Source organism: Pseudophryne corroboree, chromosome 2 (genome assembly GCF_028390025.1).
Source record: "Pseudophryne corroboree isolate aPseCor3 chromosome 2, aPseCor3.hap2, whole genome shotgun sequence".
Classification (NCBI taxonomy): Eukaryota; Metazoa; Chordata; class Amphibia; order Anura; family Myobatrachidae; genus Pseudophryne; species Pseudophryne corroboree.
The window spans coordinates 906,189,319-906,216,649 of NC_086445.1; the positions used below are offsets into that span (position 1 = coordinate 906,189,319).

Genomic DNA, 27,331 nt, shown 5'->3' on the forward strand with positions numbered 1-27,331 from the left:
TGATCCTTGTCACAATATGTATATCACCTGTATGACTAAGAATAGCCATGTCATACATGTGCGGAAGAGTCAGCTCCCCTGGTATGTGGCCAGTGACGCAGGGGAGCTGACGCACTATTTTGTTCCGAAACTTAACATTTCTAGTCTCTTCTCCATCTAGAAATCCTGCATGTGTGCCTGGGCATCAGAAGAGCATGAACAGAGCTGTGCACCAGACACTATTGTACTACAGCCTCGCCAGCCAATCAGGACCATTTAATTTAATTAATTTAATTTTACAAGACCAGTGTATGAGGCTTTGGGAAGAGCGTGTTAGTGTAAGGAGGGCGGTAATCTGGAGCTTTGCCTAGGGTGGGGTGAAACCTTGCCCCAGACCCTGGTGATAACATTACTAAACACAATAATATATTTTATAAAACATACTGCATATTTGTGCCATTTGTGTATGAAGGATGCAAACATATGCAGTACACTACATTAACCTATCCGGACATTATCATGCATATACCCAAACTGAAATTCAGACACATGACAAATACAGAAATTATTTATTACTAACTTCTGGTATTTCCCCTCAACTTAAAACAGTCAAGCAATTAAAAAGTAACATTACACAATTTAATGTGTTTAGAACTCAGAAGCCGGTATGGTGTATTAGGTCGACAGTAAAAAGGTTGATAGTGTCTAGGGCATACTTGCCTACCTGACCCTCTCCATGAGGGAGAAAATGCTCTGTTCATGGACTTTCCTGGTAATATATGATTGCCATCACCTGTGGTGAGCTAGTTAATTGATAAGAAAGGTGTTTCACCACAGGTGATGGCAATCATACGTTACCAGGAATGTCCAGGAACAGAGCATTTTCTCCCTCATGGAGAGGGTCAGGTAGGCAAGTATGGTCTAGGGCAGGCCTGGCCAACCTGTGGCTCTCCAGCTGTTGTAAAACTACAAGTCCCATCATGCTTTGCCACAGTTTTGGTGTTAGGGAATGCTAAAACTGTGGCAAGGCATGCTGGTATGTGTAGTTTCACAACATCTGGAGAGCCACAGGTTGGCCAGGCCTGGTCTAGGGTGACCCCAAAAGGGTCAGCTTGCACAAGGTTGACATAAGAAAAAAGCTGTCACAATCAAAATGTTGACCTGAAAGTGGTCGACATGTGAAAGGGTTGAAATTATTTTTTTTAAAAAGTTTTTGGGGTGTCAGTTTTTAACTTTTAGAACATGGACCCCCAATTAGTGTACCGTTTTGCTCGCCGAGCTTCAGGCAAAGTGAAACACTGCGCTCAGCACAGGATAACGTTCCCAATTGTAGTCCATGTGGATGGTAAAGTATGAAAAAGTATATATAAATTAAATTGTGAAAAACTCATGTCGGCCATATGCTGTGTCTACTTTTTGACTATGTCAACTTAATTCATATCAACCAATAGTGGTCGACCTATTGACTGACGACCTAAAGACCAGATACCCTTCTTCCCTTATGTGCTTTTCCTTCCAGTTCTCATGCTAACCCATCAATCCATGATACTTGCTCACTGTCTCTACCTTCTGTGTCATCCGTCTGTCAAACCCTCCTTTTCAGACTGTAAGTTCTCACGAGCAGGGTCCTCTTCCCTCATGTGGCTTTCCTTCCCTCACTTATACCATAATTTCCCCTCCACAGCCTACAACCGTGCTTAACCCTTGGGTTCTGTCGCTATGCTACTATCTGAGTATTATGAGCCTAATTCAACATGGATCACTAGCCCTCATTCCGAGTTGTTCGCTCGTTCTTTTCCTTCGCATCGGTGCGATTTTCCGCTAACTGCGCATGCCCAATGTTCGCACTGCGGCTGCGTCAAGTAAATTTGCTAAGAAGTTTGGTATTTTACTCACGGCATTACAAGGTTTTTTCATTGTTCTGGTGATCAGAGTGTGATTGGCAGGAAGTGGGTGTTTCTGGGCGGAAACTGACCGTTTTATGGGTGTGTGTGAAAAAACGCTGCCGGTTCTGGGAAAAACGCGGGAGTGGCTGGAGAAACGGGGCAGTGTCTGGGCGAATGCTGGGTGTGTTTGTGACGTCAAACCAGGAACGAAACTGACTGAACTGATCGCAGTGGCAGAATAAGTGTCGAGCTACTCAGAAACTGCTAAGAAATTTCTATTCGCAATTTTGAGAATCTTTAGTTCGCAATTCTGCTAAGCTAAGATTCACTCCCAGTAGGCGGCGGCTTAGCGTGTGCAATGCTGCGAAAAGCGGCTAGCGAGCGAACAACTCGGAATGAGGCCCACTATTCAGAAAATTCACAAATTGAGCGATTATCGAACGACTGGACATGCGTAGCATTCGCATTGCGCACGCGAGAGGGGTAATAGCGACAAATATTGTGTACAGATCATAATCGCAATGTAGCCACTGTTTGACAGACAGGAAGCCGACATTTCTGGGCGTAAACCTGCCGTTTTCTGGGTGTGTCAGAAAAAACGCAGGCGTGCCCAGGTGTTTTTGGGGAGGGTCTCTGACGTCAGCGCAGACCACTTCCAGGCTGTCTCAGTTGCAGATTAGTGGTAGCTTCAGACCTACTTACATTTGCTCAGATGGCAAAAAATCTTCGATGTTCTGGAACTTGTGTATGCATCTGTGAATGGATAGCTTTATGACCGCTGATGCAGCAATGTTTTTAAACCATGGGGGGTAATTCAGAGTTGATCGCAGCAGCAAATTTGTTAGCAGTTGGACAAAACCAAGGGGGTCATTCCGAGTTGCTCGCTCGCTAGCTGCGTTTTAGCAGCATTCCACACGCTAGGCCGCCGCCCTCTGGGAGTGTATGTATCTTAGCATAGCAGAATTGCTAACGAAAAATTAGCAAAACTGCTACTAAATAATTCTTAGCAGTTTCTGAGTAGCTCCGGACCTACTCACAGATTGCGATCAGCTCAGTCCGTTTAGTTCCTAGTGTGACGCCACAAACACGCCCTGCGTTCGGCCAGCCACTCCCCCGTTTCTCCAGACACTCCCGCGTTTTTCCCTGACATGCCTGCGTTTTTTTGCAAACGCAGGGAAAACGCTGAGTTGCCGCCCAGAAATGCCCCTTTCCTGTCAATCATTTAACGAACAGCAGTGCGACTGAAAAGCGCCGCAGAAGCCACAGCAAAACTGCTAAGTTTTGTGTTAAATAACTAAGCGCATGCGCCCTGCGTGCCTTGCGCATGCGCAATTTGCAACAAATCGCAGCATAGCGAAAATCGGCAACGAGCGAACAACTCGGAATGACCCCCCATGTGCACTGCAGGTGTGGCAGATATGTGCAGAGAGAATTAGATTTGGGTGGGTTATTTTGTTTCTGTGCAGAGTAAATACTGGCTGCTTTATTTTTACACTGCAATTTAGATTTCAGTTTGAACACACCACATCCAAATCTAACTCTCTCTGCACATGTTACATCTGCCTCCCCTGCAGTGCACATGGTTTTGCCCAACGGCTAACAAAATTCCTGCTGCGATCAACTCAGAATTACCCCCATGGTTTTGCCCAACTGCTAACAAATTTGCTGCTGCGATCAACTCTGAATTATGGCCCTCATTCCGAGTTGTTCGCTCGGTAATTTTCTTCGCATCGCAGCGATTTTCCGCTAATTGCGCATGCGCAATCTTCGCACTGCGACTGCACCAAGTAAATTTGCTATGCAGTTAGGTATTTTACTCACGGCATTACAAGGTTTTTTCTTCGTTCTGGTGATCGTAATGTGATTGACAGGAAGTGGGTGTTTCTGGGTGGAAACTGCCCGTTTTATGGGTGTGTGTGAAAAAACGCTGCCGTTTCTGGCAAAAACGCGGGAGTGTCTGAAGAAACGGGGGAGTGTCTGGGCGAACGCTGGGAGTGTTTGTGACGTCAAACCAGGAACGAAACTGACTGAACTGATCGCAGTTGCCGAGTAAGTCTGGAGCTACTCAGAAACTGCTAAGAAGTGTCTATTCGCAATTCTGCTAATCTTTCGTTCGCAATTTTACTATGCTAAGATTCACTCCCAGTAGGCGGCGGCTTAGCGTGTGCAATGCTGCTAAAAGCAGCTTGCGAGCGAACAACTTGGAATGACCACCTATGCCCCATGTCCTGCAATGTTCTGTACAGTAAGTAACTTTTATCTTGTTCTGTTCATTCTGTTTCTGTACTTTGTAAGCCTCTGTGGACTCCTTGTGGTGCCAAATAAATACAGGATCATACTAATAATGTGAATTTAGCGTTAATATAGTAAAGGCAGTCATTTTGTGGGCTGAACCCTATACATAGCAACACAGCTGTTCAATATACAAGAATAGGATTGTATGTACCACAAGAAAATGCAGATTTGTAACACTTCATTTGTGTGAGTACTCCTACATGTTCAATCACTTGTAACTGCATGCCCTGGTATTTACTCTAGGGAAATTAATCCTAGCTTTATCACTTGTGCATGGTGGATTATGCGCCCCAAAGCAGTGATCGTTTTAGCTTCATGTTTTACATCAATAATGAGATTGTTTATAGTAAATATGTTTAAAGGTTTGTATTACATTGATTGACTTACACCTACAAATGTAAGCTTTCTATTTACACCAAAGTCTTGGGCAACTCGGGGCTTTAGCAAGGAGCCAGTCAGTGAATGGTTATCCGTTCTCTAGGTCGACAAGACTTAGGTCGACAGTGTCTAGGTTGACCACTATTGGTCAACAGTAACTAGGTCGACAGGGTTTCTAGGTCGACATGAGTTTTTCACATTTTTTTCTTTTTTTTTACTTTTTCATACTTTACGATCCACGTGGACTACGATTGGGAATGGTAACCTGTGCCGAGCGCAGCGAGGCACCTTGCCCGAAGGATGGCGAGCAAAGTGAGCCATGCGAGGGGACATGATGCACTAATTGGGTTTCCTGACATCGTGCGGCGAAAACGTCACAAACAGAAAATATTAAAATACTCATGTCGACCTTTTGACCTGTCGACCTATGCCATTATTATTATTACGAGTTATTTATATAGCGCACAGATATTCCACAGCGCTTTACAGAGAATATTTGACCATTCACATCAGTCCCTGCCCCAGTGGAGCTTGCAATCTATATTCCCTACCACATACACAATCACACTAGGGTTGATTTTGATAGGAGCCAATTAACCTATCAGTATATTTTTGGATTGTGGGAGGAAACAGGAGTACCCGGAGGAAACCCACGCAAGTACGGGGAGAATATAGAAACTCTGCACAGTTTGGGCCTAGAGACCAAGTCGACCTAGAGACCCTGTTGACCTAGAATCCCTGTCGACCTACTTACTGTGGACCAATAGTGGTCGACCTAGACACTGTCAAGCTAAGTGTTGTCGACCTTCAATACCACACCCCAGTGAATGCTCCTCAGCTGCAATCGGAGTGGGCCAGCCAGCATTTGCTTCCTACCTCCTGGCTGCCAGTCACGTCTGGTCGACTTCATACACACGTAGCAATGTAACCTGCCCCACGGACAAGCTACACTTCAGGCTAGGGGTGGACATCAGAACGCGATGATTTTATACCATTGATGTTTTGTTTCCGATGTTAGTGTTTTAACCATTATGGCGGCTTTCCGATGTTAGCCACCATCGAATGGTGTGGATGCAGAGGTGGAACTACCGCCAGTGCAACCAGTGCGTTGCACTGGGGCCCTCCACTGTCCAGGGGCCCAAGCATGTAATGAGTCAAAGCTGCCAGTTTATGTGCCCCCCCCCCCCCCCCTGCGCTTAATACACTGTCACTGACAGTCACTGTGTGAGCCGCGGCCGCCTGGCTGGGAGAACAGGCTCCGCCCCCCCCACCGCATGTCCCGGACTCCCAGCTGCAGCGTGGGGGACTCTCCTTCTGTATCCCAACCGCAGATACCGCTCTCTCTGCATGACAGCGGGCGTCGGGGCTGCTTGGTCTGCTGCTCGTCACTCGGACAAAAAGGCGCCGTGTGTGAGTATGCAGCGGCAGACAGGTGCTGATGCATGGGGCAGCGGCGGGGGTGACTGAGTTCTGGGTGCAGGCTCAGCACTGTAATGGGGGAGAGAACTGAGGCTGTGTCTGGGGACATGGCAGAGGGGCATTAGAGATACTGGGGCACTGATGGTGAGGGAAGATTTGGGGTGGGGAAGATTGTCTATTGAGAAGGGGCATATGGGGGGGGGGGTGAGTTGGCCCATAGAGAAGGGTATATGAGGGGGGGTGTTAAGTTGAGGAAAGGGCATTTTAGGAGAGCTGGCATATTTATATGTATATATGGGGGAGAAGGGGTATTGTGGGATGAAGAGCTGAAGATGGCTGGGATTTCGAAGGTACATTTTGGGGGTTGGGGGTGGTGTTTGCTGGCATTCTAGTGGAAGTGGAAATGGTGATGATGAGATGCTCGTAGTTTAAAGGAACATGAATATTGGGTTGGCTGACATGCTAAGGAAAAGGGATATGGAGGAGGGGGGGTTCTGGTGTTAAAATAAGAATTTACTTACCGATAATTCTATTTCTCGTAGTCCGTAGTGGATGCTGGGGACTCCGTAAGGACCATGGGGAATAGCGGCTCCGCAGGAGACTGGGCACATCTAAAGAAAGCTTTAGGACTATCTGGTGTGCACTGGCTCCTCCCCCTATGACCCTCCTCCAAGCCTCAGTTAGGATACTGTGCCCGGACGAGCGTACACAATAAGGAAGGATTTTGAATCCCGGGTAAGACTCATACCAGCCACACCAATCACACCGTACAACTTGTGATCTGAACCCAGTTAACAGCATGATAACAGAGGAGCCTCTAGAAAAGATGGCTCACTACAGCAATAACCCGATTTTTTTTTTTTTTGGTAACAATAACTATGTACCAGTACTGCAGACAATCCGCACTTGGGATGGGCGCCCAGCATCCACTACGAACTACGAGAAATAGAATTATCGGTAAGTAAATTCTTATTTTCTCTGACGTCCTAAGTGGATGCTGGGGACTCCGTAAAGACCATGGGGATTATACCAAAGCTCCCAAACGGGCGGGAGAGTGCGGATGACTCTGCAGCACCAATTAAGAGAACTCCAGGTCCTCCTCAGCCAGGGTATCAATTTTGTAGAATTTTTACAAACGTATTTGCTCCTGACCAAGTAGCTGCTCGGCAAAGTTGTAAAACCGAGACCCCTCGGGCAGCCGCCCAAGATGAGCCCACCTTCCTTGTGGAGTGGGCATTTACAGATTTTTGGCTGTGGCAGGCCTGCCACAGAATGTGCAAGCTGAATTGTACTACAAATCCAACGAGCAATAGTCTGCTTAGAAGCAGGAGCACCCAGCTTGTTGGGTGCATACAGGATAAACAGCGAGTCAGATTTCCTGACTCCAGCCGTCCTGGAAACATATATTTTCAGGGCCCTGACAACGTCTAGCAACTTGGAGTCCTCCAAGTCCCTAGTAGCCTCAGGCACCACAATAGGTTGGCTCAGGTGAAACGCTGAAACCACCTTAGGGAGAAACTGAGGACGAGTCCTCAATTCCGCCCTGTCCGAATGGAAAATCAGATAAGGGCTTTTACAGGATAAAGCCGCCAATTCTGACACGCGCCTGGCCCAGGCCAGGGCCAACAGCATGACCACTTTCCATGTGAGATATTTTAACTCAACAGATTTAAGTGGTTCAAACCAATGTGACTTTTGGAACCCAAAAAACTACATTGAGATCCCAAAGTGCCACTGGAGGCACAAAAGGAGGCTGTATATGCAGTACCCCTTTTACAAACGTCTGAACTTCAGGGACTGAAGCTAGTTCTTTTTGGAAGAAAATTGACAGGGCCGAAATTTGAACCTTAATGGACCCCAATTTCAGGCCCATAGACACTCCTGTTTGCAGGAAATGTAGGAATCGACCCAGTTGAATTTCCTCCGTCGGGCCTTACTGGCCTCGCACCACGCAACATATTTTCGCCAAATGCGGTGATAATGTTTTGCGGTTACATCCTTCCTGGCTTTGATCAGGATAGGGATGACTTCATCCGGAATGCCTTTTTTCCTTCAGGATCCGGCGTTCAACCGCCATGCCGTCAAACGCAGCCGCGGTAAGTCTTGGAACAGACAGGGTCCTTGCTGGAGCAGGTCCCTTCTTAGAGGTAGAGGCCACGGATCCTCCGTGAGCATCTCTTGAAGTTCCGGTTACCAAGTCCTTCTTGGCCAATCTGGAGCCACGAATATAGTGCTTACTCCTCTCCATCTTATCAATCTCAGTACCTTGGGTATGAGAGGCAGAGGAGGGAACACATACACTGACTGGTACACCCACGGTGTTACCAGAGCGTCTACAGCTATTGCCTGAGGGTCCCTTGACCTGGCGCAATACCTGTCGAGTTTTTCCCAATGGTTTATAATCATGTGGAAGACTTCTGGGTGAAGTCCCCACTCTCCCGGGTGGAGGTCGTGCTGAAGAAGTCTGCTTCCCAGTTGTCCACTCCCGGAATGAATACTGCTGACAGTGCTATCACATGATTTTCCGCCCAGCGAAGAATCCATGCAGCTTCTGCCATTGCCCTCCTGCTTCTTGTGCCACCCTGTCTGTTTACGTGGGTGACTGCCGTGATGTTGTCCGACTGGATCAACCCCGGCTGACCTTGAAGCAGAGGTCTTGCTAAGCTTAGAGCATTGTAAATGGCCCTTAGCTTCAGGATATTTATGTGAAGTGATGTCTCCAGGCTTGACCATAAGCCCTGGATATTCCTTCCCTGTGTGACTGCTCCCCAGCCTCGCAGGCTGGCATCCGTGGTCACCAGGACCCAGTCCTGAATGCCGAATCTGCGGCCCTCTAGAAGATGAGCACTCTGCAACCACCACAGGAGGGACACCCTTGTCCTTGGTGACAGGGTTATCCGCTGATGCATCTGAAGATGCGACCCGGACCATTTGTCCAGCAGGTCCCACTGGAAAGTTCTTGCGTGGAATCTGCCGAATGGGATTGCTTCGTAGGAAGCCACCATTTTTCCCAGAACCTTTGTGCATTGATGCACTGAGACTTGGCTCGGTTTTAGGAGGTTCCTGACTAGCTCGGATAACTCCCTGGCTTTCTCCTCCGGGAGAAACACCTTTTTCTGGACTGTGTCCAGGATCATCCCTAGGAACAGAAGACAAGTCGTCGGAACCAGCTGCGATTTTGGAATATTGAGAATCCAATCGTGCTGCCGCAACACTACCTGAGATAGTGCTACACCGACCTCCAACTGTTCCCTGGATCTTACCCTTATCAGGTAATCGTCCAAGTAAGGGATAACTAAAATTCCCTTCCTTCGAAGGAATATCATCATTTCGGCCATTACCTTGGTAAAGACCCGGGGTGCCGTGGACCATCCATACGGCAGCGTCTGAACTGATAGTGACAGTTCTGTACCATAAACCTGAGGTACCCTTGGTGAGAAGGGTAAATTTTGACATGAAGGTAAGCATCCTTGATGTCCCAAGACATCATGTAGTCCCCTTCTTCCAGGTTCGCAATCACTGCTCTGAGTGACTCAATCTTGAATTTGAACCTCTGTATGTAAGTGTTCAAAGATTTTAGATTTAGAATCGGTCTCACCGAGCCGTCCGGCTTCGGTACCACAACAGTGTGGAATAATACCCCGTTCCCTGTTGCAGGAGGGGTACCTTGATTATCACCTGCTGGGAATACAGCTTGTGAATGGCTTCCAAAACTGTCTCCCTGTCAGAAGGAGACATCGGTAAAGCCGACTTTAGGAAAACGGCGAGGGGGAGACGTCTCGAATTCTAATTTGTACCCCTGAGATATCACCTGAAGGATCCAGGGGTCGACTTGCGAGTGAGCCCACTGCGCGCTGAAATTCATTGAGACGGGCCCCCCAACGTGCCTGATTCTGCTTGTAAAGCCCCAGCGTCATACTGAGGGCTTGGCAGAGGCGGGAGAGGGTTTCTGTTCCTGGGAACTGGCTGATTTCTGCAGCCTTTTTCCTCTCCCTCTGTCACGGGGCAGAAATGAGGAACATTTTGTCCGCTTGTCCACGAAAAGACTGCGCCTGATAATACGGCGTCTTCTCATGTTGAGAGCATGTTGAGAGGCGACCTGGGGTACAAACGTGGATTTCCCAGCTGTTGCCGTGGCCACCAGGTCTGAAAAACCGACCCCAAATAACTCCTCCCCTTATTAAGGCAATACTTCCAAATGCCGTTTGGAATACGCATCACCTGACCACTGACGTGTCCATAACCCTCTACTGGTAGAAATGGACAACGCACTTAGACTTGATGCCAGTCGGCAAATATTCCGCTGTGCATCACGCATATATAGAAATGCATCTTTTAAATGCTCTATAGGCAAAAATATACTGTCCCTATCTAGGGTATCAATATTTTCAGTCAGGGAATCCGACCACGCCAACCCAGCACTGCACATCCAGGCTGAGGCGATTGCTGGTCGCAGTATAACACCAGTATGTGTGTAAATACATTTTAGGATACCCTCCTGCTTTCTATCAGCAGGATCCTTAAGGGCGGCCATCTCAGGAGAGGGTAGAGCCCTTACAAGCGTGTGAGCGCTTTATCCACCCTAGGGGGTGTTTCCCAACGCACCCTAACCTCTGGCGGGAAAGGATATAATGCCAATAACATTTTAGAAATTATCAGTTGTTATCAGGGGAAAACCACGCATCATCACACACCTCATTTAATTTCTCAGATTCAGGAAAACTACAGGTAGTTTTTCCTCACCGAACATAATACCCCTTTTTGGTGGTACTCGTATTATCAGAAATGTGTAAAACATTTTTCATTGCCTCAATCATGTAACGTGTGGCCCTACTGGAAGTCACATTTGTCTCTTCACCGTCGACACTGGAGTCAGTATCCGTGTCGGCGTCTATATCTGCCATCTGAGGTAACGGGCGCTTTAGAGCCCCTGACGGCCTATGAGACGTCTGGACAGGCACAAGCTGAGTAGCCGGCTGTCTCATGTCAACCACTGTCTTTTATACAGCGCTGACACTGTCACGTAATTCCTTCCAACAGTTCATCCACTCAGGTGTCGACCCCCTAGGGGGTGACATCACTATTACAGGCAATCTGCTCCGTCTCCACATCATTTTTCTCCTCATACATGTCGACACAAACGTACCGACACACAGCACACACACAGGGAATGCTCTGATAGAGGACAGGACCCCACTAGCCCTTTGGGGAGACAGAGGGAGAGTTTGCCAGCACACACCAGAGCGCTATATATATACAGGGATAACCTTATATAAGTGTTTTTCCCCTTATAGCTGCTGTATCTTTAATACTGCGCGTAATTAGTGCCCCCCTCTCTTTTTTAACCCTTTCTGTAGTGTAGTGACTGCAGGGGAGAGCCAGGGAGCTTCCCTCCAACGGAGCTGTGAGGGAAAATGGCGCCAGTGTGCTGAGGAGATAGGCTCCGCCCCCTTATCGGCGGCCTTATCTCCCGTTTTTCTATGTATTCTGGCAGGGGTTAAATGCACCCATATAGCCCAGGAGCTATATGTGATGCATTTTTTGCCATCCAAGGTGTTTTTATTGCGTCTCAGGGCGCCCCCCCCCCAGCGCCCTGCACCCTCAGTGATCGGAGTGTGAAGTGTGCAGAGAGCAATGGCGCACAGCTGCAGTGCTGTGCGCTACCTTGTTGAAGACAGGACGTCTTCTGCCGCCGATTTTCCGGACCTCTTCTGCCTTCTGGCTCTGTAAGGGGGCCGGCGGCGCGGCTCTGGGACCCATCCATGGCTGGGCCTGTGATCGTCCCTCTGGAGCTAATGTCCAGTAGCCTAAGAAGCCCAATCCACTCTGCACGCAGGTGAGTTCGCTTCTTCTCCCCTTAGTCCCTCGATGCAGTGAGCCTGTTGCCAGCAGGTCTCACTGAAAATAAAAAACCTAAACTAAAACTTTCACTAAGAAGCTCAGGAGAGCCCCTAGTGTGCACCCTTCTCGTTCGGGCACAAAGATCTAACTGAGGCTTGGAGGAGGGTCATAGGGGGAGGAGCCAGTGCACACCAGATAGTCCTAAAGCTTTCTTTAGATGTGCCCAGTCTCCTGCGGAGCCGCTATTCCCCATGGTCCTTACGGAGTCCCCAGCATCCACTTAGGACGTTAGAGAAAAGTGGATGGGATATGGATTTGTGCTGTCATGGGAAGTTAGCTGGCCAAATGAGAAGGGGTGTGTGTTAAAGGAGAGGGGTATTGGGGGGCGGGGATGTGGTATTCCCCTTTTAAACCTAGAAACGTGGGTCACAGCCGGGAGCCTGACACGGATGCTACCCGGCTGCGACCTGCGTCAGCCCCTTTTCCTGCTGCAGTCACCAACCCGGCATATTACCTGACATGCAAGGCGGCCTAGCCCTGTGCTGGGCGTCCCCCCGCATGTCTGAGAATCTGATTGTAGATGTGCTAAATTTAGCACATCTACGATCAGCTCTGAATTACCCCCTAAGTTGTCTTGTCTGGGTACATGGATGGAGGGTTACTGTAGATGTGTTTTGAGGGCAGGGGATCTATAAGGGTATGTATATGCTCTATATAGTTGGTTATATAGCTAGTTATGTATATGCTATGCAGGTTGCTATGTATTGTTGATTATGTATATTCTAACTACATTCAAGGTATACATGGTTATTTATTTGCTATGTCCATTCTGTGTTATGTATGTAGTATGTGTATGCTCTGTTTAGTTGTTAATGTATCTGCTATGCATATGCTGTGGGTGGGATGTACTAAAATGAAAATACAGAAAAAACCCTGTTTTCTGGGTTTTTACCACATTTTCATACGTACTTACCTCCATGCGCCGGGTCTCCGCTACACAGTGTAACACCAGCTTTTGCAGGCGTTATCCTGTAGAAGCTTATGTGGGAGGATTCTGTCACAGGACCCTCCCAACATCCCCCACGGCCGCTGCCTTTCTGCGCATGCGCAGACAGACTCCCAGCTCATAGGTTCGAAAATCCAGGAGCTGCAGTGAATCGTAAAGGACAGCTCTTATTGGGAGAACTGTCCTTTGCAATACTAATCACATATGTTAGTACATATGCAATTAGTATCAATGCGGTAAGTGTCAGGATGTACCGTGATCCTTTGGTAAATCCTGCCCTGTGTCAGTTTTTTTGTTAGGGATATGCCATGTATGTGCTATGTATTGTTGGTTATTTATATGCTAGGCGTAGTTGATTATGAGTATGCTATGTATGGAGATCTGTCTGGGGATATTCTGTAATAGGGGAAGAAGGTTTTTTAATGCTAAACTGCTTAAATAACGTGGACTGTGTGATGCAAAAATCAGTGGTTCCCAAACTTTCTTGAGTCACAGTGCATTAGAGTATCAGGTTTTTATATGAAACCCCTTGTCCAAAAGCTTCTTATTGATACATTTTGACAAATATTAAGTTAGGTAAATTGGACTTAAATGTTATCCTTAGTTCAGTTATGTGACTTCTGTTTTATGATTGGCAGCCACTATCATGGCACCCGTTTGCACCCCCTGAAGACCCAGCTTGAGAACCACTGTAACAGAATATAGCATGAAGTAGCTAGAATTGCTTTACAATTTATTAAGCGAGTTTGCAGAGGATTAAATGTCACCCCAGTTTTAATTTCTTAACTACTTCTGCTACAACACAATACTTTCTAAACTTTTGAATGTGTTACATCCAGCTAATATAACATGCTCTGCCTTTTGTTGGTGTAACTCCATGTACATTACATTTTAAAGTATTAATCCTGCCTACTTTGGTATTGGCTCTGCCTACATTTGATTTGGTGCCGCCCACATGGGGCCACTTTTAAAAAAATTTCCAGGGCCACTTTTGTTTCCCAATCCGCTCCTGCGTGCACTGTCACCACCAATCACAGATGTGGGAGTATCCAAACACTAAAAAGTGGCTAAGGCTAGCTACCAAACCGCGGAAACTGCAGTATAAGCAGGGCCGTCTTTTCGGATGGGCTCAATGGGCACTTGCCCAAGGGCCCCAGGAGTATAAGGGCCCTAAGCTGATAGCTGAGGGTCCCCTCTTTCCAGGGGTACCAGATTTTTGAAAATCGGCCCTAGGGAACCGGAGATATCTGACTTCAAAATAGTGGTCCCCATCCGAGCCTGTTAATTGCTCTTCCCAGCCAGATCTCTCGGGTTCTGTCTGATTTAGAGTTTTCTGAGGGTAATGGTATACTCCAAAAGCTGGGACTCTCCACTTTTGGTGGGCACTGGCATCTTGTCTCTACTATGCCCAGAACCAGAGATATCAGCCTTCCAGCAGCCAGTCCCTGCTCCAGCTCCACATACCTAATATGCAGTTTTATATATTCGTTGTTGGATTGCTCTGGCTCCTGAACTCTGATTCCCAAGTCCCTCCTGAAAGGTGAGACTCTCTCATTTTTTATCCCATTCAAAGCTAAGAAATCTTTTTCCAGGAACTTGATATATCTTCAGTCAAGCAAGCTTGCCTCTCACCAGAAAATTATGAATATTAAGCCCACTCCACTATTGACCCCTCCCCTACGTATTACACATCCCCTACCAACCTGGAAGTCATGTACCGAGGCCCCTTCATTCACCCCAATGCCCCCTTCTACAGTTTAGTGTTCTCCCTCCCGCCCCATTTCTGCAGTAAAGGAGTAATTAGCAGAAATTACTGCTCCAGGTCCTACATGCTGAGTGGAAGATAGAACACCCCCTACCGCCTGCGGACATTAAAGCTGATAGCACCCCCCACCCCTACCGCTGGAGGATGGGTAGGGGCCCCAGTGCATTGCTGTGTCCAGGGGCCCACACTGCTGTTAAGACAGCCCTGAGTATAAGCATGCAGAGAGTACCAGAGACTGAATGGATATTTATTCAGGTGGAGAGCAGTACTAGGACCTGATTTTAATTGAAGTAATTGAAGGTTGTCAGGTTTGAGCCGAATTATAATTGAGGAAGGAGGGGGAGATTATCAGGACTAGGATATGTTTGTGATTGAGGATTTCAGACCTGGCATCTACTTGTTACATACTTACCTACCATTAGAGATCGCCCTCGACCAGCGATGATTCATAATCGATGATTATGGGAGTACAATGATTACTACCTCGCTACTTACAGCTAAGCTGTATTATGTTTTTAGAATTGTGGTGCTCTTTGTTACCTGTACTCTATTTTGTTATTTATTTACTGTAATGCTAAGTTTTGTCTCCCTGTACTGTCCTTTGTACGGCGCTGCGAAACACTTGTGGCGCCCTATAAATAAAATGTAATAATAATAATAATAATCGATGGTTTATGGCCGATGTAGAATACTTTTGCCATCAATGGGGAGAACCAGATGGTTTCCTCCATCGATGGCATGGCATAACCAAATGTTTTTGTTTAAAAAGGTGGCGGGACACTGAGCAAAGTTCTGCCATCTGACACCTGCGAAGCCCCACCCCGTGTTCTGATTGGCCCACGGGCCCGTCAGTGAAAGAAATGTGATGACCATCGGTTGTGGTAACCATCAATGGTCATCCATTACATAGTTGGCAGCCATCGATGGACACTTAACTTTTTACCATTGATGGTTACCACACCAATGGCCATACCTATCTACCATAAATCTCTTTTCAAGGTGAAAAAAATTGTCGAAAAAGAGACCTTCTATGCGCAATTAACAGGGAATTAGCAGCCTCCACTTCTACAATAACAAGCAAACACCTTACTTGATAGAATTTTAGATATGAACTAGGGTTTGTGGATGTGTTTGGCACTATTTCCCGAAAGAGGCTTTCACTTCATCAACTATAAATATGTATTCAATACGATATGTATATCTGTTCAGAGCTTTCCCACTCTGTCACACCAACAGTGCCGTTTCTTGCGGCGGGCGAGCCGTGCAATCGCACTGGGCGCCCGCCGCGGCACTTCCTGAGCACTTTCAAACCCCCTCCCCTCTCCTCCCGAGTGCCCAGCTCGGGGGCGGGGTTTCGCGGAATGACGCGTTTGCGTCGTGATGTCACGACGCAATCGCGTCATTCCGTGAGACCCCGCCCCCCGAGCTGGGCACTCGGGAGGAGGGAGAAGGGGGAGCCAAGCCGGCCAGCGCTGCGCAGACGAGGGAGAGGCGGCTGAAGAGCGGGAAGAACCGCTTCAAATGTAAGTCAGCCCCTCTCCCTCTCTCTCCCTCCCCCCCACCATCACCTGCCGTACTGTGTAAAATGGGGACACCTGTCTGCCGGAATGTGTAAAGTGGGGATACTTGTCTGCCGGAATGTGTAAAATGGGGACGCTTGCCTGCCGGAATGTGTAAAATGGGGACACCTGCCTGTTGGAATGTGTAAAATGGGGACACTTGCCTGTTGTACTATGTAAAATGGGGGGCACGTGCCTGCCGCAATGTGTAAAATGAGGACACTTGCCTGCCGTAATGTATAAAATGGGGACACTTGCCTGCCGTAATGTGTAAAATGGGGACACCTGCCTGCTGGAATGTGTAAAATGGGGGCACGTGCCTGCCGCAATGTGTAAAATGGGGTCACTTGCCTACCGTGCTGTGTAAAATCGGGACACTTGCCTGCTGTAATGTGTAAAATGAGGACTTTTTTTTTTTTTTATCCTGTGGTGGCCGTGATGATGAGATCAGATGAGGCCACGGCCATCTTAACAAAGCCACGCCCATTTTGATGAGGTCACGCCCCCTTGCCGGGAGCGCGCGCGCATACTTTTCCTCTTTATATCTATGGGGTGGGGGCACTTTTTTCTTATGTGAATGGGAAGGGGGGGGGGGGGGGCAATTTTAAATCTCGCACTGGGAGCCAAATTGGCTAGAAACGGCCCTGCACACCAATTAATGAATACTGAATAAAAATAAAACATTATGGGTATAAAGATCTCTACATTTTACCACACTTCTTAATAGAATACAAACGTACGACAAATACATTGGGGGTCATTTAGATCTGATCGCTGCTGTGCGTTTTTGCACAGCGGGCGATCAGATCCGAACTGCGCATGCGTATGCACTGCACTGTGCCGGTGTGTTGCACTGCTGCAACGGACATCGGCGCCCTGTGACGAGATGGTGCGAAGAATCCATTCGCACTTGCGTTCGCAAGCAGATTCACAGGAAGAGACCGTTTGTGGGTGGCAACTGACCGTTTTCAGAGAGTATCCGGAAAAATGCAGGCAGGCTCAAACGTTTTCAGGGAGGGTGTCTGACGTCAGCTCCGGTCACGATCAGCCTGCTCTCATCGCAGAGGAAGAGTAAGTCCTAGGCTGCGCAGAGACTGCACAAAATCAGTTTGTGCAGCTCTGCTACACATGCGATCGCACACTTGCACAGTGAAAATACACTCCCCCTGTAGGCGCCGACTATCTGATCGCAGGGCTGCAAAAATCGCTGCCCAGCGATCAGATCTGAATGACCCCCAGTGTCCCTTTCCCTTATGACGTATTTAATATTTCCCCTTTAGCCTTTTATCCAATAAATTGGGAAACCAAGATGGGACTATAAAGAAGTTATTCAATTTATTGTACTTAAAAATAAATATATCATACATTAAACACAGAGGTGACTCCCAGGCTCATACCAATGTTGATGTTATAGTGTACGCAGAAGGAGTAGCAGCCAAGTTCTAGATTCCTAGTTTGCCTAGTGGCACAACAAGAGGTTCATCGGATCTGTGAGTCCTGTAAACAGGGTTCCAATTCCTCTGCTATTAGTGTGACGTCTGTGCAACGCATTTTCGGATACTGTGATTCTTTTTAAAGTAAGGATGCATCCGTACTTAATAAAGGATAACAGTACCTGAAACGTTTTGCACGGATGTGCCACGCTACTTGTATCTATGTGTTAGGGAACATAGGGCCTAACTCAGACCTGATCGTAGATGTGTTAAAAAGTGCACATTTACGATCAAAATCTTGGGCATGCGGGCGGATGCCCAGCACAGGGCAAGTCCGCCCCGCATCTGGGTCCTGCCTCCCCCGCAGAGATGCAAAAGCAGTGCACGGCGACAATGCTTTTGCAGCTGCTGATTAGCTCCCTGCCTACACAACCTAGCTGCGAAGCCAGGTGGCTATCTGCCATGTTTATGGCCGCCGCAGTCTGCCCCACAATCTGTCCGGACATGCCTATGTTGGCTGGACCGTACCACCAACACCGCCGCAATGCCGTCCCAACGCAGCCGAAACGCCCACGACTGCCTCTGTCTGTCAATCAGGCAGAGGCGATCGCACAAGTGTGATGCCTACGCATCTCACTGTGTGCGCATGTGCAGTGCGGCTGCTGCTCGTGCGCATACGGCACAGTGCTTTAGTCTCCGATTGCTGCCGCTGACGGTAAGCTCCAATAGGGCAGGAACTGATGTGAATGACAAATACACTGTAGAATATGGGGGTTATTCAGAGAAGGACGCAGGTCCTGCTTCCGCTACAAGATCTGCGTCCATCTCCTCACATGCTGGGGGCCGTCCAGCAGCCCAGCATCAGGTTGACCCCTGGCTGCACTAGCAGCCGGTACACCACCATTTTTTTTTATCAGAGCATCTGCATGTGACGAAACGGCCCTGTTTAGTCCGTTAGGTCCCGCAATGCCGAAATGCGGCCCACGAACATTAGCCGCTGTCACACACCCTGCGGCTGCATCCCTCCATGATGCAGCCGCAAGGAGAAGGGTTGCGCACGCGCCCTGTGGCTGATGCATGTGCGCAGACTAGATGCATGCGGCCGCTGCATACAGACACCCGGCTGCGTCCATCTCTGAATTGCCCCCTATGTGTGCTATGTATAAATAGCGGTTACTAAATAAAATAGCTGCCTCCAATGCAAGAGTGCAACACATGTACTTTAAAAGGTTAAAGATAACCATTTTCAATCAGGAGCAGCTGTTACTATATAGATGTAATCTAAATATTTCAATTAATTTAGTTTAAACTCAAAATATCAAGTATAATGAAGCTATTGTTTCATATTCTATCTACATCACTGCTCTCTATACCAGGGTTGCCCAAACCCAGTCCTCAAAGCATACTAAGGGGGTGATTCAATTGTTTGCTGCACCCCCTGTTGGGTGTCTAAACTAATGGGCGCCCGATGGAGCAATTCAATTGTTGTTCCGTTGGGGCACCCATTAGTCATGTGAGTCACTTTTCTTCTTGCAGCTTCCTGAGGTACAAGTGTGTGCAAAGTAACCAGTGCTTTAGACGGGTTTAGCCGCTTTGTGTGACAATACCCAGTGCTCTTGGGCACGTCAATACTAACGGGCGACCGTGCGGAGCAACAATTGAATTGCTCCATCAGACGCCCATTCGTATAGATGCCCAACAGCACAAATAATTGAATCGACCCCTTACAGTCCAGGGGCAGGATTTACTAATGCTAATCACGGGCCATCGCAGCGATGCTAATTGCATACGTACTAACATACGCGATTAGTATCGCAATGCGATGCCTGAGGTACCCTGCGATACCTGGTGGTCCGGAGGAGAGGGTGTGCGGGGGTCACCTTCCAGCCCCGGGAGCTAACGCCTGCAGTCTCTGGCTCCTTCTCCCTGCAGTCGGAAGTACAACTGGCTGTGTTGCTGGGGGAGGAGGAGTCTGGAATCCGGGACTGTGACGGGAAGGCTGCCTGCAGTCAGGTATGAGGGGGGGGGGGGGGTGTAAGCGGCAGGATGCGGTAAGAAACCCATAGGCTTCTACATGGTATCACTATAAAAAGCTGGTGATTCCCTCCGCATTGACAAGCAGGCGGCTGGGTGTTAGTACATTTGAATACGCTGTAAAAACCCCGGAAACAGGGTTTTCACCGCATTTTGCTTTTAGTAAATCCTGCCTCAGGCATCAAGAATATGCATGCTTTTGTAAACATGGTATAATCAAACTAAGGTACTAATTAATACCCCTTTCACATCGCACAAATAACCCGGTATCGACACGGCATATTGCCGTGTCGAAACGGGTCAGTGTGCGATGTGAAAGCTCCTTTGCTGAATTAGCGGGTCGCCTGACCCGGTAATTCAACCCGGTAAAAAAGAAGGGTTATATTACCGGGTTGAATACCGGGTCAGGTGCAGTGTGAATGGGAGCCGTTCCGATGCGACACGGCTCCCATTCACAGCATAAGGAGAGGCGGCGCAGGAGATGAGCTCATCTCCCAGCGCCGCCTCCACCCCCGCCCCTGCTGCTGCGCCCCCCGCTGCTATGGCAACCGACCCGGTATATTGCCGGGTCAGAAAGCCAGCAAAGGAGCGCAAATGCCGGATCCCACCCGGTAAGGACACGTTTCTCTTACCGGGTGGGATCCGGCATTTGCGATCTGAAAGCAGCATAAGTCACCAGTGCTCTTAAGCATGGAAACCTAAAAAGCTGGACTATTAAGGCACTTTGAGGACCGAGTTTGGGAACCTCTGCTCTGCACTGTACAAGCACTTACGAGGTATTGCTATTAGAGGGTGTGGTATGCATTACTGGCGGTCAGGAGACCGCTGGTCATCATACCGACACCAGTATCCCAGCAGTGGAATGCCACTGTGGGAGGGCGAGTGCAACAAGCCCCTTGCAGGCTCACTGGGCTCGTCACGCTGCGGGAACAGTCCCTTTTGGTCGGCATGCCGACTGTCGGCATTGTGCGGGAGTGGGATGTAGCGGAAGGTATTGTGACCGGCAGTCACATCACTACATCCCTTATTAACACTAAAGGTGGGTACACACTATTAGATATATCTGCAGATCAATTGATCATAATGCAAGTGTTATTGCTATTCTGATGAAGATGATGTATATCATACGCCTGAAGACTACCAGTGATGTGTATATCTATGGTGAGACTCTCACTGCACTCACAGTACTGCAGCCCTTCAATGAAAATCTCAAGGCCATGCTGCCTCCCCCGGCTCCCCCCGCCCCAGCCGGCTCCGTTATAAACGACACAGGGTAAAACCACGCCCACATATCCCTGACGCAGGCGGCCACTGGTCTCCGCCCTCTCCTGCCGCTGTTGCCAGGGAGCCGTTGCCATAGAGCTGAGCGATTGTCCGCGTGCGCAGGCGGAAGTTCCCGGATCAAGGAGCCGCCATCTTTCCCGGGCTCAGCTATAGAGACAGAACAGTGCTGGGAGACGGAGACGTACAATCGGCTGCCATCCGCCCAGTAGATCGCCTCTAATCCCCGCTAGCTGCCGCCATGGAAGAGCGAGAGGACCTAGTGTACCAAGCCAAGTTGGCCGAGCAAGCCGAGAGATATGACGGTAAGGGGAATATGCGGCTTCTCCCATAGGTCGGCGAGCGGAGAGAATGGAGGCGAGACAAAATGGCGGCTGGTCTGGAGAAAGGGAGGATAGGACAAAGGAGAAGCCGAGTGATCGGCAGGGTGTTGCGGCCGCCGGTGGGGACGGCAGTCGGTGTCTGGGGGAGGAAGGGCGTACCCGGGGCGGTATGGGGTGAGGGGCAGAGGCGGGAGGGCGGCTGGCAGGAAGAGAGACGGCTGCAAAATGGCGACCGCCGAGTAGGGCGAGACCCGGGGGAGGAGGAGGAGGGCGGCTGGCCGGGGGGATGCCGGCGCTGGAGATGTGAGATGCGGCAGGCTGGCAGTGCAGTACGGGGTGGGGAGGGGGCGCACGCTCGTACGCACAGGTGCGGTTCTGACAGTGCTCCTGTACATATCGCCGGTGTCTGCGATGTCACATCGCCGGTACCGGGGGAGCCGCACGCAGACCCGTTATATACGGGCTAACGTATATACCCTGACTAATACATATGTACGCAGCCCGGTCTCATTCATCGTCAGTGGCGGGCGTGTCTCTGCCATACAGCCCACTGTGCGCCCTCCCTCCCGCTTTCCCGGCGGTGTCCTGTACCCTAGTGCCGGGGTCACTGCAGCTAGGACAGGGAGTCTCCTCTCATTCACTCCCGGCCTTGTCACAGTGATGGAGTGGGACGTGCCGGGGAGTAACCTCTGCCCATGGCTTGGGCCCGCTCATTCATTCTCGTTAGACCGGTCCGTGACTCCTGCAGACGGATCCACGCAGAGGGTTTCCTCCCGTGGTCAGGGCGCGTCCCGCTTTGTTGGGTGGAGGCAGCAGCAGCCCTCATACACCTGACCCTGCTGCATGATGTGATGTACGTCACCCTGTATGCTGCAGGAATGGCAGCCCCTCATTGCTGCTGGTGCTGCACTGCCTCAGTGAGGAGGATCCATTGCCCTCAGTAACAGGAATGCTGATGGGAGGCATAGAGCCACATTACAGTCCTGTGATGCTGTTCCCCCTACTGCAGCTCTGCATGTTACACATCCTTCCCTCATATGGAATTTCAAGGTGTTTTCTTTCCTGCATATAGATAACGATAAAATCTGTTCTATTTCTTTGATTAGTTTCATATGATTTTTAACAAAATAATCGAGAAAAAACTAGAATGACATCTGCTCAAATTATTTTGAAGAAATTCCTCAAACTTAATTTACCTTGCAGGGAGTGTTTATATATAATATCAGATAAAATATATACACACCTACCTGTTGGCTATCCAAGGGCGTTTCAGTAGACTTCACAATGGCATAAAATATTATTGTCCTGCCTATCTTTTAATAGAATGCATTTTAGCTATTGCTCTAGCAATACCTAGGTTGTAGCTGGTAGACTTCCTGTGACATAATGGTCTTACTTTGGATGACATCAGAGTACTTTGCCTGCCAGATTTCTGGATCCAGGGAATTGTAGTCCAGCAACATCTGGATTAAAGAATGTTGCCAAAGTTTTATAAAACCTTGTCGGAGGTCACTTAGAGTTCATTCAAGTTAGAAGTAAAAGGCCTAACCTTTTCTAAAGTATTTTAACAATAAACCAGTTTGTTTTAATCTGCTTCCACTTAAGAACGAGCACCATTCCCAAATACGTATCCGGAGGTGGTGGTGGTTTTTTTTTTTTTTTTCAGGCTTATGAAAAGCTTGGTGCAAGTCAGACATATTCTATCCCTGAAACCACTTGGTTACGGATTAGTCTACCGTACTTTAAAGTAGCATTGCTTCTCACTCGCTTAAGTATGAACCTGGGGCAGTACGGATGGTGTAATGGTTAGCATTACTGCCTCACAGCACTGAGGTCATGGGTTCGATTCCCACCATGGCCCTAACTGTGCGGAGTTTGTATATTCTCCCCGTACTTGCGTGGGTTTCCTCCGGGTACTCCGGTTTCCTCCCACAATCCAAAAATATACTGGTAGGTTAATTGGCTCCCAACAAAATTAACACTAGTATGAATGTGTCTGTGTACATGGGGCAGGGACTGATGTGAATGGGCAAATATTCTCTGTACAGCGCTGCGGAATGTGTGTGCGCTATATAAATAACTGGTAATAAATAAACCTTTATTGGACTCCTGAGCATGTTGCATTGTAACTATTTGTCCCAAGGCTCTGCCTATAAACCCTCAAATCCTTATTTCCACACGGTTATTGCTAAAACCAAGTTGGGGGCAGGACCTCTGACATCGCCATGGGGAGGAGCAAGGCCCGAACATGGTACCCAAAACGTACCCTCGTGGCCTCTCTTCGCTCGCAACGCTTTGGGCTCGGTGGCTAGCTTTGCTCGCCACCTGGTTACTAAGGGGAGCAGTTGGTGGCGTGGATAGTGAAAGAACTATGCCGCCGGCCTAGCTCCTCCCCCTGATGTCAGAGGTCCTTTAGCCCACTTGGTTCTCGCATCTACCCTTTGTGGAAAGTTCTAGATCACAGGTTCTCAAACTCTGTCCTCAGGACCCCACAAAGTGCATGTTTTGCAGGTCTCCTCACAGAATCGCAATTGAAATAATGAGCTCCACATGTGGACCTTTTAAAAATGTCAGTGAGTAATTAATACACCTGTGCTCCTGCTGGGTTACCTGCAAAACATGCAGGGCCGAGTTTGAGAACCTCTGTTCTAGGTCATAGAATTGCAGTTATGCTCTGCGCTATATAGTGTCTCCCCCCCCCCCCCCCCCCCCTAAATATGAGGGTGACATTTCCAGTTTACATCAAATAGTGCCAAAATTGGATGCATACAGTGGTAAATTTTTTATTTATTTATTTTCTTCTTGTCTGACAATCTGTGGATTTAATTTTTACTGTTTGGAGCGATATAATTTACAATATCGCCCAGTGTGTATGCTGCTGATGACGGGCGACGCACGCTCCCGGGGGTTGTTAACGACCCCCTCTGTCATCTGTACATGCAGCTCAATCTGACTATTGTCAGGTGCCGCGTGTTCGGGCCATCTGTGGCATGAAGTCACCGTGCGGGATCACACAGTGTGTATGCACGCTGTCTGCAGCCCGGGAGAGGAAACTCTAGGCAATATCGCTCCTGGAGCGAATTGCTTACTGCATGGGTCTTCAACCTGCGGCCCTCCAGCTGCTGTGGAACTACACATCCCAGCATGCCCTGCCACAGTTCTGCAATTAAGGCATGCTAAAACTGAACAGGGCATGCTGGGGTGTGTAGTTCCACACCAGCTGGAGGGCCGCAGGTTGAAGACCCATGGCTTAAGGGCTGTATTCGCGGCCCGATTTGGGGAGAGATGTGTGCTGAGCGTGCGGGAAGGGGGGCGCTCATTTCACCCAGCAGGTGAAGTGAGCGACCTGCTAGATTGGCCCTCGCTGTCGCTGTGAGGGGTGCACACGGAGTGGTCGCTGCTTAAAATCTAAGCAATCTAGTCAGATTGCTTAGATTTTAAGCAGCGACCACTCCGTGAGTACCCCCCTTTAGTGTGTGTGTGGGCCTTTAAAGATTAGCTTGTTCAGGTCATTGTACTCCTAAAGCTGGTTGGATGAATCACTGCTGGGTGTCAGCTTTTGGATGTGGACTAGTACAGATGACTGCAGGGGGTGAGTATCTTCACAGCTGTTCTGAAATTATGAGTGGTCAGTACTAGCTGTGGAGTGGGGGGATTATGGGTAAAATAAAAATTTAGGGACAGAACAATTAACTGTCATCAAAATGCGTTTGGTGCCATAAGTAAATTAGAGCCATGCCTTTCTGGGTACTGGAATTTGGTCTTTTTTTTTTTTTTTTTTTTTTTGTGAATTGAAGGTGTTTTTTTTTTTTGTGTGTTCTTCTTCTTTTTTTTTTAAACTCTTACAAGTAATATCTTCTACGGGTGCCAGCAATAGAGCCTGTTATAGAGGGTTATCCTGTCACTGATAAAGTGAAGAAATTGAACTACAGGACATTAATCGAAGGTGGCAAGAGTTTGCGTAGTCATAGAATGCAGCCTATGCAGTTTGACTACAAATGTGATATGTGACTAACTCAGGACAGGTAGCAAAATGCCACCTGCATACATAGGAACAGATGCGCCAGGATCACAATACACATAACAGCAAGTGTGCCGTAAATGTAAATAGGCACCCATGTCTCATAGAGCATGGTTACAAGCAAATCAAACGGGCAACATTTTTATTTTGTTTCCAGTTCACACAGATAAATGTATTAGCATCCTTCCCATTGGAGTAGGAATTCTGTGGTAGATGTATTAAGCCTGGTGAGGGGATAGAGCAGTGATAAGTGCAAGGTGATAACACACACAGCAAATCGGCTCCTATCACCTTCCACTTACCACTTCTTTATCAATTCCCCAGGCTTAATATATCTGCGCCCTGATTTTATTTTTCAAAATGAGTCTGATCAATCATGCTGTGAGATTGATCAAGATGTACTGTCTTTGCATACTGTTTCTGTCTTGGATGTGTTTTGCGAATGAGATGCAGCTATAGTCAGTTTGCAACCTCTATCATGGGTAGAGTATCTGCAGGTCTTCCCCTTCAGACAGGTGCTCTTGTGCTTGTTGGGTCATAATCGTGTGCCAACATGCACTTTGTCCTCTGTAACCCCTGTCCTTTCACACCTTCACTGGTAGCTATGAGTGTAAGATGCTAGAGTCTCCATAGTAAAAGATGTGCACTGTGCAATTAAAATAAAGTGTGTGGTGAAAGCTGCAGCTCTGCTTGAGGTCCACGGTGATTGGCGCACATGTATCAGGTGCTGTGACTACATTGCGTGACTGCCTGTGTAGTATGAGGATTTGAGTGACTGTAGATGATAAAAGAATGATTGGTAGTGAATGTAGTACCTAAGGCAAATCTACACAATAAGAGTAGACTAGAGAAAGGTGACTGCACTATTTCAGATCACTTTAAATTAATGTAATAGTTAATACAAATACAATCTCTAGCCTAACCATCTTTAATCACTATGGTAACCAAAATGTATTCCAAATCAAATCTGCTAGTGGATGTTCAGTACCATTGTCCCAATGTCATTAGTTTGGCCGATATAGTGTTCCTTGCCAATCATTCATAAGCTTGCCTGCAGAGAGAGTCGGGTATTTTCACAGTTCTGTATATAATCTACCTGAGGTGTTACCTTGAGTACTTGGCTCTGTTGTCTTGGCCTGCTTGTATACTATTGCATTCAATTCTAAACCGGTTTCAGATATTTGAAGTCTCCACGCTGGACAATCTTGATAACACTGGACCGATTGGTATTATTTAAAGTGGAGGGGGGGGGGGAATAAAAATCCAAATACAGTAGTGCAACCAGGTGTTTTGTTTTTATGTAATGCAAATATGAACAATATTTTCTCAGGTCTAGCCTTGCTTTATAAATGCTTTAGTCCGAGTTCTCCCCAGAAAGTTTTGTGAGCTGGTTGGCATTAAATAGTAGCTTGGTGGGGGCTACATATTACTTTGCAAGCATGAAAAATTCAGAAATCCTTATTAATGTGAACACATTTAAAGACCCCTGCTGGTATTGATCAATTGATGACTGAACACTTCAATTAATTTTTAAAGTCTTTTGCAGATATTACTGACTGGACACAGATATAATTGTGTCCGGGAATGCACACTGACACAGTGCGTATCTGCACTCTCAATCTACCTTCTGCATACAGACCGCGCCCTGCCTCTTGAAGACAGGGAGGGATCTGTTACTGTTCCTGGAGCAGGATAGTGCTGGGCGGAGCTTTAGTTAAATTGACTCTGGGGAGAACACTGTTTAGTTATAGGTCATATGTGTTTCCATTGTTGCTACTGACCTATGCAAATGAGATTGTGGGGAAATAGTCGACAGGATAAGAAAGCTGTACCCTGATAAAGATGTCATGCTCTTTGCAGGAGCGCTGAATTTCATCTTGGGCAACACTAAGGGGTCAATCAAATTAGGTACAATTTGTTTCATGAAACTCGCAAGACATTCATACCAATGAATTCTCCAATCCAATTAAAAATGTCTGCTTATGGTACTTGCAGCCAGGGTTTGCAAATTGTCAGCCAAATACTATATTGGGGGAGGCATAAAAAAGTGGGGGTGGTCTTCCAGGACCTCCAAAATATACTTGTTTGCAGAATCGTACAGAAGGCTTTTA

The 27,331-nt window shown here is 47.9% G+C and overlaps 1 protein-coding gene and 1 long non-coding RNA gene across 3 annotated transcripts in view; one reads left to right on the forward strand and one right to left on the reverse strand.

The window, feature by feature from the left end:
• The window catches only part of LOC135050003 (uncharacterized), an 83,344-nt gene extending 62,482 nt beyond the window's left edge, over positions 1-20,862 (reverse strand). The window contains exon 1 of the long non-coding RNA XR_010241530.1: positions 20,779-20,862. This is a non-coding gene — a long non-coding RNA (uncharacterized LOC135050003). The remainder of the gene's footprint in view (positions 1-20,778) is intronic.
• A 140-nt stretch (positions 20,863-21,002) lies between these two features.
• The window catches only part of YWHAE (tyrosine 3-monooxygenase/tryptophan 5-monooxygenase activation protein epsilon), a 94,579-nt gene continuing 88,250 nt past the window's right edge, over positions 21,003-27,331 (forward strand). Inside the window, exon 1 of one of the 2 annotated variants that reach the window (XM_063956079.1) lies at positions 21,003-21,181. In XM_063956079.1, coding sequence (XP_063812149.1) covers positions 21,118-21,181 — 64 coding nt within the window. In that variant the 5' untranslated portion in view covers positions 21,003-21,117. The remainder of the gene's footprint in view (positions 21,182-27,331) is intronic. The other variant, XM_063956078.1, reaches the window with a different exon arrangement.